Below are 14,248 nucleotides of genomic sequence, written 5' to 3' on the forward strand. Positions count from 1 at the left end.
AAAATTTCGTATGACATTTATTGCATTGAAGGAAGCTTCCACTTGGGTTACAGCTATAGTCTCAGGATCACTGCCATTGTCCTCACTGTTCACAACTTGTGAAACAATTTCAGAAATTGTAGCTTGTTCTTTGGCTGCAGCATTTCCCCAGAACTCAAGAGGGGTAATTGCCTTGTAAGGACGTTAAATAAGTTCTTGTTAGAAAAGAGCCCCCCCCCCCCCGCCTCAGATAAAACTGACCTTATAAGCGATAACAATTTTTAAAACTTGACCATATATCCGTTAATCTGTAAGAAAGAATTCCTATTAAGTGAGCCGGGACTTTGGAAAAGTGACCTTATATGCGGGGTGATCTTATATGCGGATGACCTTATATCGAGGTCTGACTGTATTTTGATAATATTAGTACACAAACTAATAGTATTAAAAATATATTACACAATTTATTCTTGCATCTTATTAATTTAGAAAAGCATTATTTTTTTTTTTAATAAAGAGCCATAGCCTTAAAATAAATTCTAAGAATCTTGAATTTACAAAATGCTCAATATTTTACATGCTTCAAAAGAAATTTGAAAGAAAAAATAATAATAAATGAAACACAATTTAAATTTTCTCTGTAAGTAGGCTTAGAAATCAATAAAGAATAAAATAAGCTACAGTCTATTGAATAAAGGCAAAAGCTTTTGTTACATGAGAAGAGATATTTTAAAAAAATTTCTACAATTCATTTTAACATTATTAATTTAAGTAAAATTTTTTTATATAAATTAGGAGATTATATAAATTAGGTTATTTATCAGTGTTTTCATCATAGAAAAAAAATGGGTGAGAATTTCTCACCCTTTCTCAAAAACAGGGTGAGATTTCAGAAAGTTAAGTGAGATTTCTAAAAACTGAAAAAATACAAATAGACTTGAAAAAAAAATTTCTTTCATTATAATACATTTTTAACGTCTTCTATTTTTTAAAGCATTGAATATTCTTGCTGCATCATCATAGAAGATTTTGCCTTTACTAGGTATTTGTCCATCTTACATTAGTGCATAAAAAATTTGAACGTCTTACATGAAAAAACCTTACCTGCGGTAAACACGTGGTTGCAGAGAAATGTGCTCTGAAAGGGGTTCCGTGGTTCGGAGAGGTTGTGTTCTGTTGCTCGAAAAAGTTCTGAACAATACTGGTAAATAGGGAATCTAGATAACGGGGCAAATGTTGAAAATAATGAAAGATCCAGGAAGAAAAGTGAAATGGATCTTATTCTAATTGGCGTAATTCGAAGCTTTTTCCAAAATGCGAGAAATTCGCGAATTTTGAAATTGATTTATAGAATGCGCGAATTTCTCGCGGTAATCATTTTTTAATGCGAGAAAAGAAAAAAATATGCGAGATTCTCGCGTTCTCGCGCTGTAGTGAAAACACTGTTTATATAAATTAGGCTGCAAGGTCAATTTGAGCACTAAATTAAAAATTACAATTGGTGTAAAAATATTTTTTAGAGAAATACTTTCAGTACCTCTTGAAATTGAAATCTACTGGTGATTTTTTCAGTTTGAAGGGAAAGAGGATCTTGAATCTTCTTATCAAAATCACCTGAATATAATAGAAATATACATATGTGTGTATATATAAACATTTTAGAAACAAGGTGAAGAAACAACACTATTAAAATATAACTGACTCCAGATAGTGTAACATTCAAGGTTTAGTTTTAACAGTCTGTCAATTATTCAATTACAGTGGTACCTCGAGATACGAGTGCCCTAACATACGAGTTATTTGAGATACGAGCTATCGAACGAGTGAAGTTTTGTTTTGAGATACGAGCGACATTTGAGATACGAGGAGCGACCATGCAAGTCCTTCTCGTCCTCGACAATGCTCCTGCTCAACCACCGAACCACGAACATGACATCCTCGAAGAGTTCAAGTTTATAAAGTTTCTCTATCTAACACCACTCCTATCCTGCAGCCCATGGATCAGCAGGTGATTTCTAATTTTAAAAAGCTGTTCACTAAGCACCTGTTCCGGCGCTGCTTTGAGGTGACAGAGAACACAAACCTCACCCTTCGAGAGTTCTGGAAGGACCACTTTAGCACCTCCTTGGACAGTTTCTTTTAATCCGGCTAAAAAAGCAAGGACCAGTGAAGAGAAAAGCAGTGACTGAAATTAAACATGCAGTAGCATTTAAGTTGTGTGTAAGTGATCAAAATACAAAATATGTATTTACACTTTGTAAAACCAGTTTTTTTTGCTTTACATTCTCTTTTATTATGTTTTTATACAATATTTGTCATTTATAAATACATTTTTCTTATTCAAAAACACGTAACGGAAACAATTGGGGGATAGCATTGTTGGGGCTGGAACGGATTAATGGCATTTCAATTAATTTCAATGGGGAAAATTGCTTTAAGATACGAGCAAATTGACATACGAGCAAGGTTACGGAACGAATTAAACTCGTATCTCGAGGTATCACTGTATTTGATTTCTACAATAAAAATAATAGATTTAAGCCACTAAAGTTAAAGAAAGAGTATGATAATTATCCACACTCTTAAGGAGCTTTTGAATAGTGAGAATAAATGTATGTACATAATGAAACCTCATGTTAAGGACACTCCTACAAAACGGACGCCTGTTATTACGGACATATTTTTTATTCTCCGTGAATCTTCTACGAATAAACCATTATGTAACCTTTTCCGCAAAATGGACACAACCCTAACTGGACGCAGACAGTCATTTACGCCCTGAAACGCTATTTTCATATTTTGGACAGTGGCATCTTTCGATCTTTTCATCTGGATGACACTATTTGAGATTCCACAAGCTGAAATGATGCCTTAAATGTTCTCAATTCTTCTTCCTCACAAAAAATTCCTTTCTACTTCTAAACAATTTGGAGACTGTATTTAACACAGCTGGATTAAAAGAAAAGAAAAAAAAAAAAAAGAGAATGGAAATTTAGTCATTGAAGTGTTCATACAAATTAAACAATTATTCAGACATTCAACAGATGATCAATTGTGAATATAATAACTCTTTAGGGCCTCACAGGCATTCACTGCTGCTTTCTTTCCTTCTGTGCATCTTAGGAAGTTTATTTTCAGGGAGGTATTAACCATGTTTTCCTTTAAGTGATGGGGAGGTGTTAGGGGGTGTAAACCTAATATTTAAACCGACCAAGGAAGTGGTCCAGGACTAAAAGTGTCTATTCACTATCTAGAATTTATTTACATCTAGAATTTATTTACATCTAGAATTATATATATGTATAAAACTTTTCCATACATTCTTTTTGTATTGAAAAAAAATATTTTTTAAAGTCTAATAAAGATAATAAATAAAAAAACTAATAAATTATTTAGTAACAAATATCATTTATTAAAAAATGATGGATAAATATCATTGTAAATAGTTATTGTAGATTATTACATTATTTCTATATCATTGCAATTATTCTAAGAACAACTTACCGCATTAAACTTAGTTATTAGTGCCCTCTTCCTGTAAACGGAAATTCTCGTTAGCGCGAAATTTTTTCGCTCTCAAGAGAGTCCGTTTAACTGAGGTTTCACTATATATAACCTTTTTAAAGAAAGTAATAAAAAATTTAAAATTTTTTGGAACAAGTACTTAAAAATAAATTAAACAAACAAAGGTTACATATGTGAATGATAACTATTGGATGTTTCTTGGTATTAAAAATAATTTTAAAGCTTTAAAATTATAAATGTTTCATAATTTTACTTAATAGTTCAAATAAAAAAACTGATTTGAAATAAAAAATGCTTTTAGTAAAAAAAAAAAGATTAAAAAAGGGGCAATTTAAAATGTTTGAGATGCATCAGTTTTATATTAAGTTATAATTATATAATCTGTAAATGTGAAATTTTTCAAGCATTATACATTGGGCTATATTGTGCAAACTTTTTCCATATAGTCGTCTTGTTAATGGTAAAACCAGTGAAACTCTCAGTGTGGAGGACAGTCTAGATTCACAGAGACAAAAAAAATCATGGATGGTGTGGGGGGGGGGGGTGAAATCATCAACACTTTAGTAATTGAAACAAGGTTTCCACATTTACATCAAGGCAAAAATTAAGGACTTTTAAGGACACTTTTGAAAAAAGTTAAGAATCTTAAAAATAGTCATTTATCATAATATGTACATGTAACAAGTAACAGTGCCAAACATTTACTTTTCTAAAAAAAAATCAAAAATCATTAAATTGCATGACTCTTCCACGCTATTATTTCCTTCAGGACTCTCCACATGGGGTCTAAATCCAGGAGAAAAGAAGAAGAATAAAGAACAGTATGTTCATCTCTTTACCAGCTCAAACACAAACTTTTTTTGTCTCTCAAAGACTGTACCCTCTATCCAAGGTCTCACATCACTTTTTTTTTAAAATATTTTAGTAAGACTAAAAAATTGTTAAAATTAACTAGTTATACTAGAAATTAAGGACTTTTAAAGACCTTCCAACCAAAATTAAGTACCTTTAAGGGCCCTTATTTTCCAAAATAAAAATTAAGCAGATTTTAAAGACTTTTAAACACTGATAAAGCAAGCAGGACTCATAGCAAATATCGAAGCTCTGTCAAAATCTTATGGAATTCTCTATTTGGGAAAAGAGTTGGGTGAAAAGGCTGAAAGATTAATACTTTCTCCTTAACTACTCTATTTATCTGCTATTCAAGTAAAAAAAATTAAAAGCAATATATTACTGTGTCTTTTATGATTCTAAAATTAATAAAGTGTTGATGATTTCACACCATGATTTTTTTCTCTCTCTGTGATAAAATGGAATCTAGACTGTCCTCCATGTTATACCCACTGAGAGTTTCACTGGTTTTGCCATTAACAAGACTGTATATTACTGACTATAACAGACTATATATGGCAAGACTGTTTAAATTATAATTTAAATGTTTTAAGTCAACTGAATTTTTAAAAAAAAACCCATTGGTTTTAATTAAATTTTTTTAAAGAAAAATCGCTGATTAAAATTTTACAAAGTATTTCATTATTGCATTATTTAAACTTTTTAAAAATAGATTTTCAAAATTATATTAATAGAAAACATATTGCTGTGTGTTTCGACTCACAAAACTTCATCAGTACAATTTACAAAAGTTTAGATATAACATTTTGAAAATTGTACAGTTATTTTGGATTTTTCAGAATGCTAACTAAGAACTTTAAAATTTAATGTAGTTTATTTTTTAATACTTAATAATGTAGTTTATTGTTAAATTTGATTATTGAATATGAAATTTTTCACAAAAAAGCTAGAAGGTAATAAATTTTGCTAATACCCAGCTTTAAATCACAGTTTTCAAAACTTCATCATTTCATATTCATATTGCAAATATATTTCTAAATCTTAACTCATCATTTTTTCCCCTACTTTTTGATTTTCATTTAAATTACTTTTTTTCTTTTACTTTGTGAAAACATGTGTGATTCTATTTTTAAATATTTGTAAACCAGCTCTTAAGCGATATTAAGTGAATGTTTGTCTTTTCAAAAAGCTTTAAAAAAAATTGTGATACTTATTTCGTGATTTCTTTCTTTTAGCCTCTTTTGTTACTATACCATAACACTATACTGTTACTATAGCAATATTATAGTTTCAAATGTATTATGACTTTTTTTAAATAATATTTCAAGTATAATTACATTTATAAAACTTAATAATAAAATAAAAGTTCTCTAAGTATCCTTACAAAAAAATTAAAAAGAAAAATTACTTTGCTTGCAAGTTAAGTAAAAATAGAAAGAAAAAGAAAAAAAAGAAAGAAAGAATGAGAATTAATGCAAACTTTTAGGAAAAAAAATTACTCACTTGTTGAGAGATTAGACAATTTTTGAATGCAGTTTTCCACAGCTAGTTGAGCATTTTTTATCACATCAAAGCTCAGTTCACAAGAAGCCACTTTTAAGACTTCAAGACCTGCTTGCAGCTTTTGCAATAAATTATTTTGGGATTGCATCCTAAAATATAAGAAATTTTAGATGTAAAAAAAAAAACTGTTAACAAATATGCATTAATGTCAAAAACTGTAATAAAATAGAATATGATGAACTGTTAATAAAAATAGAATAGAAACTGTCAATAAAAATAGAATATAATAAAAACTGTTAATAAAATTAGCCAAAACTGTTAATGAAAATAGAACATTCAATACTTCAGCAGTTTCTCAGCAGCAGCATACGAAGGAGACAAACAAATTTCTCTTTCTAATGACAAAGAATAAAGCTCCCGTAACTAAAAAGAAGATATTAAAGATATCTATTTTGCACATTTTTATTAAAAACTAATCAAAATAATTAAAATTTAAAGACATTAGAATATATGATTATCTAATTTACCTGCTTTCCTAGAGGATATTCAGGAAGATCTTTAACGAAACAATGCAATAATTTCAAAAGCACCATTATTACTTTCTGATCATCAAAAAGTTTTTTAATATAAGTAATAATAAATTCCTGAAATGAAAACAATAATAATGCAAATTAAAAGAAAGAACTCTTTTATCTTTTTTCTTTTCAAGAACTCTTTTATTGCCTATAAAAATGATAAAAGAATTATCAATAATGAATGCGAGAAACTACTAACACCACATGAAAATATGCTTTTTGCAATCTAAAATAACCCTCCCGAATTTAATTTTTCTGCATTTTACTCAGACAGCATTAGCACTGAACCGATGGTGTTTTGGTAGCAAACAAAGATTACATGAAAAAGATACCACATTTCTCAGTAAAAAAAATGACTCTTTAGTATCCAGCTTATTGTTTTTAATCTTAATCAGTTACCACTACCATAAGAAAAGAATTTTTTTTAATTAATAAGTTTTCTGAAATAAATATAAAGTAGAACACTGATTTTTCGTTTTGCGTTGGAAAAAGAGGTAAAAATTGCATGAAATGGATCAACGTAAAATCAGGGTAAAAAATCTAAGGATATTTTACAAAAACAGACATTTACCGGACCAACTATTGAACAAAAATATTTCATCTTTACCTGTTTTTAGATTCGATTTCAATAAGAGTCTGCAACACTATCAATTTTTTATGCATTTACTTCTTGGTTCGCATTCACATATAAAAATTACTTCAGAGTTTCAATGCGCTAAATCGCTTGATCAGCTGTGGGCACATCCTGAGTTACTTCTTCTTAATTGTCTTCACCGTATTTATCGGAAGTGGGCATTAAATCAGATATCAAAGGTATTTGCGAAGTGATGAAATGTCAGTTACAGTAAATAAGAGTGTACCTTCAGCTACATAATCTTCTCATTTTGAAGAGCAAATGTTCTTATTGGATACTCTGAGGTTTGCCTTATTAAACCCATATTAACATGCATCTTTCCCTGTTTGTCAAATTTAAAATTTCCAGAATGTTTACTTTTGCTTAAGAAGCATCTTGCAGGCCCCTGGAATCGAGAAAAAAAGCGATTTATGAACCAGCTTTTTTATTTAACGTCTTTTTATTAAATCAGAAGATTCCTAGATCCAAAGGTTGGAATTTTCTGGTGCAATTAGCTGGAAAAAAAATTCACACAAACATTTTTCAATGTAAGTTAAAAATAAGAATTGGTTAAAAAACAAAATGATTTTTTATTTTTTTTGTCACAATTTTTAATCCAGTTTTTGAAGTAAATCTTTAAATATGGATAGAGAAAAAAGTTAAGTAGCATAATAGAAAGTTCGGGATATTCTAATTATTAGTGAATGAAATTTTCTCGAGTCAGCAGCAAATGACGTAAAAAACAGAATAAATTACAAAATGGATAACAAAATGTGGGGTCCCACTGTTATACTATTTGAAACATAAAATTTATTTTGAAACAGAAGAAATGAAGCATAAAATGAATTGAATTCTTTTCTCAACTTAAACAGTACTGAAGTTTAACTATATAAAGTGTTTTTCAGAAGCAAAAAAATAATACAACATAAAGATCAGTAAATCATTCAATTTAAAAAAAAAATTTTTTTTTTAGAATTTATCAATTTAGTACCATTTCAACTACCACTAGGACAGAATTGTTTTTGTGAACAACTTTTTCATCAAAGTAAACTAGCAACCTTACATGCAAACAAGTAGCTGTAACACAATTTTTTCGTAATATGCTATTTTCCAATTTTCATTTCAGTCTATTCTTTTAATTATATTATTAAATAGATTTTTTGACAAACTCTCTGAGTTCCCTATCTGATTTAGAACTCTGGTGTGATACATTTAAGAGTTTACTACACATTAAGTAGATGACAAAGCATATACTTTTGTTTTAAACTTTTGATCAATACATTTTCGAGCTTTTAATAAGAAAACGTTCTAAATGCCCACTTAGTCCAGAATGGTTGAGAGAGTAGAACACTTGACTTCTATAACAGGATTCATATTCAAAGAATGCTGACTGATACGATTTATGTAGTTAATTTTTTAATTTTATATGTGCATAAAATCCTTACTTTTGTTTAATTTAAAAAAAGAAAAAAAAATGTTCCAAAAACTTAAACATTCGAAAATAATTTTTACAACTACTAATTGCTATGTACAGGGTTCCCACTCTATGATGAGATTGAAATTCAAGGACTTTCCATGACTTTTCAAGGACCTCAACAAAATTTTCAAGGATCTTAATCTAAGACCAATTTTAAAAATTATTCTCTTCTATTTTACTAGAAGCAACAATGCTTGTTGTGGCAATAATTAATTTCAAATATAATACCTAAATGCTTTGCCTATATAGAGAGAAGAGAATATATGTATTATGGACTAAAATTTATATTTTTTTAAAAACAACCCTACTGGTTTTACATATTAATTCACAAAATCATTTTCAGCACAACCTATAACTAATGGTAATGTGGTGTTAATGGTGAAATCCTTTAATCCTGTGTATTTCCATGTGAAGGCTGCATGAAAGACAGAGCTAAATCTTAGGTATTCCATATTCCATGACTATTCCATAACCCCCTCCTCTCCTCTATTAAACATCGTTTCTGAAATTATTCATCCATAATTTACACAACCTTCTCTAAATGTTATGCAGCAACAATTCTTTCTGAAAATAAAAATTAGAAGGAACATATCCCATTTTCACCATGTTTAAAAGCATTATTCGTTATGTGTAATCCACAACTGCCAATGAATATGACCTGCTGGGAATATTTCTCTTTTAATTCACACTGAAGCTTCTAATAGAATTTTCAATTGACATAGGGTCCATCCATGGATAATTGATGAATTTTAGAGCTTTTAACCCATCATCCATGCATTTGTAAAAAGAGGACAAAATATTTTCTGCAGTTCGATGACCCATAAATTGGGAGGTAAGATACTTAGTGCAAACTTTTTTTATCAATTCCTTACCATAATGTCCATCTGCTTAGATTGTAGAGACTGATTTAACGTCTCATCAAAGAGTACAGTGTAGCAATCAACATTCTTCAGCTCATTTATAAGAATCCCTTTGAAGTATAGTGCCAATCCAAAGGAGCCCAAATAGGCTCACTTTGTGGCACTACAAAAAAATTGTCTCGCTATACAGCTATCAGCAAATATTTTGGAGAACAATTTACTAATCCCTTCACAGGAGTTACATGAATAATTACTAGTGATGCACTTCAGACTTCAGAGAATTTCAGCATCAAGCACATTCCTTTTGACCAGATAAGAAGACAATGTTACCTCGGCCACTAAAGTTTCTGTTTCACATGGGGCACACAATGTTGAAGGAGTATTTACACCAGATGAAATAGATGTTCATGTCTTTGGAAAAAGAGAACTCAGGGCATGAGACTGCTTTTTTGTTTTACCTTTCTTTGATGCGTGATTTCAGAGCAAATTCTTCCATTTTCGCGATATCGATCTCCTTCATGCATAATCGGCACTTGGCTCTGAGCTTCTTTTCGGGCATCGATAAAATCCATTCTTTATAAGCTTGATTATCCATCCATTGGGGATTAAAATAGCACTTCCTAGGCAAAACTACATAACACAAATATGAAGCCGTGCCTTTGTGAATACGCTTTACAATAAAGTTTTGAAATGACGCAAACGTAAGGACAAGTGCGGATGGTAAAACGGCAAATTTATTGAAAACTACAAGGTACATATTGTTACGAAATTCGAGAGTATTCCAGTTTCGATAAGAAAAAAGAATATCTAAGCATATGTGACAGAGGATGAAGTGGAGTCTCGCCCCGAACGCATTGATTGTCTGCCGTGCTCCGCGCGCTTGGCAGACACCAAGATGCTAGGCCCGGTTAGAAACGGTGGCGTTAAAAGCCACGTGAGAGAGCTCGGGAACAAAACAGAAAGATCCGCGGGTGTTTTATAAAAAGGGCCACCGGCAGTATTGGACAAATTCAAGGACCTATCAAGTTTTTCAAGGACCTAAGACATTTTTCAAGCACTTTCAAGGACCTAAATTTAGCAAAAAAAAATTCAAGGACTTTCAAGGACTCTTAAGGACCGTGGGAACCCTGTATGTATTCATTTAATTGCTATGTATTGATATGTTACTATTCATTTTTAAGCAATTATAGTAAAAGGCTAAAAATTTCTTAAAAATGCTTTCGTATAAAAATTAACATTAAAATAAAAATTACTATTTCAAATGAAATTTAATTAAATAAAAGATAAAAAAAAAGTAAAAAGTATGGCATATTGTGAAAAGTTTGCTATCACAACAAGTTATTAAGTCACTGTCAGAATGCTAGTATGAAAGATAAAAAAAAAATTGTGTCTTTATAATGGACCATAAATTACTAGCCCTCTGCTATTGCAAATTTTTTTTTGTGAAAACTGCATTTTTCATTCTTTATTTTTACTGTTTAAATGACATAGCTTCTAATATGCAAAGGAAAAAATCCAGTACAATTTACAAACTGGATTTCTAACTATTGTGTAAAAAATAAAATACTTTAAATGCATGAATTTTCAGAAATTTAATAATCAATAAAATACAAAAACTAAAATCCACTAGTACTTATAAATTTAAGTCCACGGGAATACTTTCTAAAACTTGAACATAAATGTATTAAAATCAATCTATAGATTGATTTTATTATTTTACATTTATTTTTGAATTCATATATATTAATTAATTCATAAAAACAGATATTGGATTTATTTTAGATGGTTAAAACATGTTTGTTAATTAATTTAAAAATAGAGAGTTCAGACTAATTTTTTAATTAATAGTAAAAAATTCTTTTAATCATTTTATATGTAAATATTTCATTAATATTCGTTATTTGCTGCTCAACCAACCCTACATTTATTTATTTACTTTTTTTTAGTATCCACAAATTGCCCTTGACTTTTTTAAAATTAAACATCATTTATTAATATCCAACAAGTTCTTTCAATGAAGCATTTCAAATCTGTTCTAATTTACTTGCATGTAAATTTGAATACTAAACTAACACCAATTGTCATACATACAAGAAATCTGGCTTATTTTATTTATAATTTTTATATTAAAATAAATTTCAACATGAATAGAGACAAACATAGTGTGTACGGAAAAAAGACAGAATTATGATTCAATAGAGTTTGCTAGTAAGAGGCAGATAATTATTGAGGGGCATTCAAAGAAAATCTTAAAAGTACATAATAAAGTTGAAATTTGCTGACCTACGAAAAAATACCAATAATCTAGATTAATTTCTTTTTAGTAAGTTATGCATGAAAGGTGAGGTTAGAGATATGGGGATAATATAACAGAATAGTATATAGCTCAATTTCATTTACAAGGAAGAAAATTTGAAAGAATATAAAGTATGGGTAAATGAATAGAAATGCATGAGTCTCTGATGGAAAAGAAAAGTATATCAGTGAAATGAACTTTGAAATAATATTGCTAGTAATTACAAGTAAAAAAATAGTTATGAATTAATAAAACAGTGATACTATTAAACTTGATTTTAGGTAAACAATATTTAACTCGTTTACACAAATGAAAAATACTTCTAGGAAAATCCAAATACTTTTTTTTACAATAGCTAAATTTTAAAAATTTTACATGAATACATTTAACATAACTGCTGAGGTTTCTTGCGATAGCCCACAGCTCATTTTAGTGGCATAAAACATTCTATGGCTCAAATGGAGAGAAAAAAGATCCTTCCCACATGCTCATAATCTCATGTATGAAAATATCAGAAAGGAACAGATTTTTATATGTCCTGCGGCAAGAGAGAGAAAGCGTGAATTTATTATTTTTTTCAAAAGCTAATAGGTAAAAAAAAGGTCGCTGATTTTTTGCAACTGATTGCAAAATATACATCTTTGCCTACATTTTAGCAAAACTAGTCTCCTTTCCCCCAAAATAGTCGTTTTAGTTGCGAATGGCTGCTCTGCAGCTATGAAGTGAAGAATATTACATGAAAGGGAAAAATGGAATACGTTTTTATTTATTTCTGTTATAAGTATAAAAAAGTGTGAAAATGAATTATTTAATCTTATTTTCTGCTTAGGATCTCATTAATTCTTAGAGAGCAAACACATTGGTGATCACCAGTCAAGTTATTGACTTCCTTACAAAATAAAATTTTTTCAGTTACTTTCTGCTATTTTTAGAAATCCAGTTTCATGCATAAAAGAATGCACCTTTTATTGATCACATAATCTTCCATACTCCTTTATTTTATTTTTTTTGTCTACTATGCTCCTTCATTGAAAGTTCATTATTGAGATCAACATTCAATGTTATCAATGAGATCAAAAGTTATTGCATTTAATTTTTTTTCCTTGCAAATATATGTTATGATTTGGAAATATTTTGTTATTAACTCATTTAAATTTTAATGTTGATTGAAGTTTAGCACACAGAAGAGAATGTTATGAAATTATTGGCTATTTTAACATCAAATGTAATTGTTTGTAACAACAAGCACCCTGAAACTTTTATCTCTAATTATATATTGCCATTAAAGCAGACTTTTTACTGTATTATCAAGATAATTATAGATATAAAAAAAAGAAGCTGAGATTAATTCAAATGCAATTATGAGTACTTTACCTTTAATCCAGATGGTTTGCTTAAAGTGGAGAGAAGGCTTGGATTATTTTCTATATACCTGGCGAAATGAATGCAAAATAAGCATTAAAGCATTTTATTACAAACACTTATTCGCAGATTAATTATTAAAATAAATACTTTATTAATTTAAGTGTAAAATTTATTTTTTAATACTAAAATAATGAAAAATTTAGTTCAACACCAGATTGTTGAATACAATTCAATGCACATAAAAATTTATTTTAACACTAAAAAGACTTTATTCATGAATTATGTTTAGCAATCTGGTGCTGCACATAATTTTGTACACAAATATCTCGTAAAAGTTTATTATTCTAAAAACAATAAACAGCTTTTCGTGGAGGATAAGCATGGTACTAAGTATAGTTGTTCATCATAAAAGAGAAAGGTTTCTAAACAAATGCATTTATATAAACATTTTATTCCTTCTTTAAAAGAAATATATACATTATCTGAAAATTCTAATGAATGCTTGATATATAACATCTTAAATCACAAAACTAAATTCTTACAACTTAAGAAATAGTTTTAAGTTTTAAATAAAAGAAAAACAAGCTTTATGATAATATAAAACATAAAAGTACACATTATTGCTGTTACCCAAGACTTTTTGAATATCTAAAACGCTTGAACAAACATTAATCAATGATGTCAAAACAAAACTTTCAAAAGAAATTTTAAATAATTAGGTAAATAAAGTATTTTAAATGAACGTACACTCTGAATGAAGGAAGAGATCTGATAGCTTGTAAATCTTCATTATTCAATTCATCTACTCTTTCACTGATTTCAGACTCGTGACAACAAAGGGCTGCAAGTCTATTTTCATGCAAATGCTCAATAATGGAAAACTAGAAATAATTATAATATTTATTCTTTCCCAGTATTATTTTTAAAAGTAAATTTCGATCGTTAAACAAAAAAAAAAAATTTTCAAAATAATGAAAAATTTAAAAACGAATTAAGTCCAATTCAAATTTTTATCGTTGTGGTGAATGAATATCATAATAAAATATAAATGTTAAATAAATTATCGTTTAGTAAAATCAAATTATCGAAATTTGTCCAAAAATTAAATCAGAATCATTGAACAGAATGTTTTTAAAAAGTAAAGTTAGTAGTTGTTAAAAAGTAATGTAGGAGTACCTGAACTTCAACCATAGCACAAAAACA

The 14,248-nt window shown here is 28.9% G+C and overlaps 1 protein-coding gene across 3 annotated transcripts in view; it reads right to left on the reverse strand.

The window, feature by feature from the left end:
- Orc3 (origin recognition complex subunit 3) overlaps positions 1–14,248 on the reverse strand; it is a 43,171-nt gene that overhangs the window by 9,848 nt on the left and 19,075 nt on the right. For all 3 annotated transcript variants that reach the window (XM_043043316.3, XM_043043317.3, XM_043043318.2), the window contains 6 exons: positions 13,793–13,926; positions 13,055–13,112; positions 6,387–6,503; positions 6,203–6,282; positions 5,860–6,008; positions 1,517–1,593 (listed from right to left, as the gene is read on the reverse strand). In XM_043043316.3, the coding sequence (XP_042899250.2) occupies positions 1,517–1,593; positions 5,860–6,008; positions 6,203–6,282; positions 6,387–6,503; positions 13,055–13,112; positions 13,793–13,926 (615 nt within the window). The remainder of the gene's footprint in view (positions 1–1,516; positions 1,594–5,859; positions 6,009–6,202; positions 6,283–6,386; positions 6,504–13,054; positions 13,113–13,792; positions 13,927–14,248) is intronic.

The sequence above is a fragment of the Parasteatoda tepidariorum genome, chromosome 1 (assembly GCF_982258835.1).
Source record: "Parasteatoda tepidariorum strain Cologne lab strain chromosome 1, Ptep-v5.0, whole genome shotgun sequence".
NCBI lineage: Eukaryota > Metazoa > Arthropoda > Arachnida > Araneae > Theridiidae > Parasteatoda > Parasteatoda tepidariorum.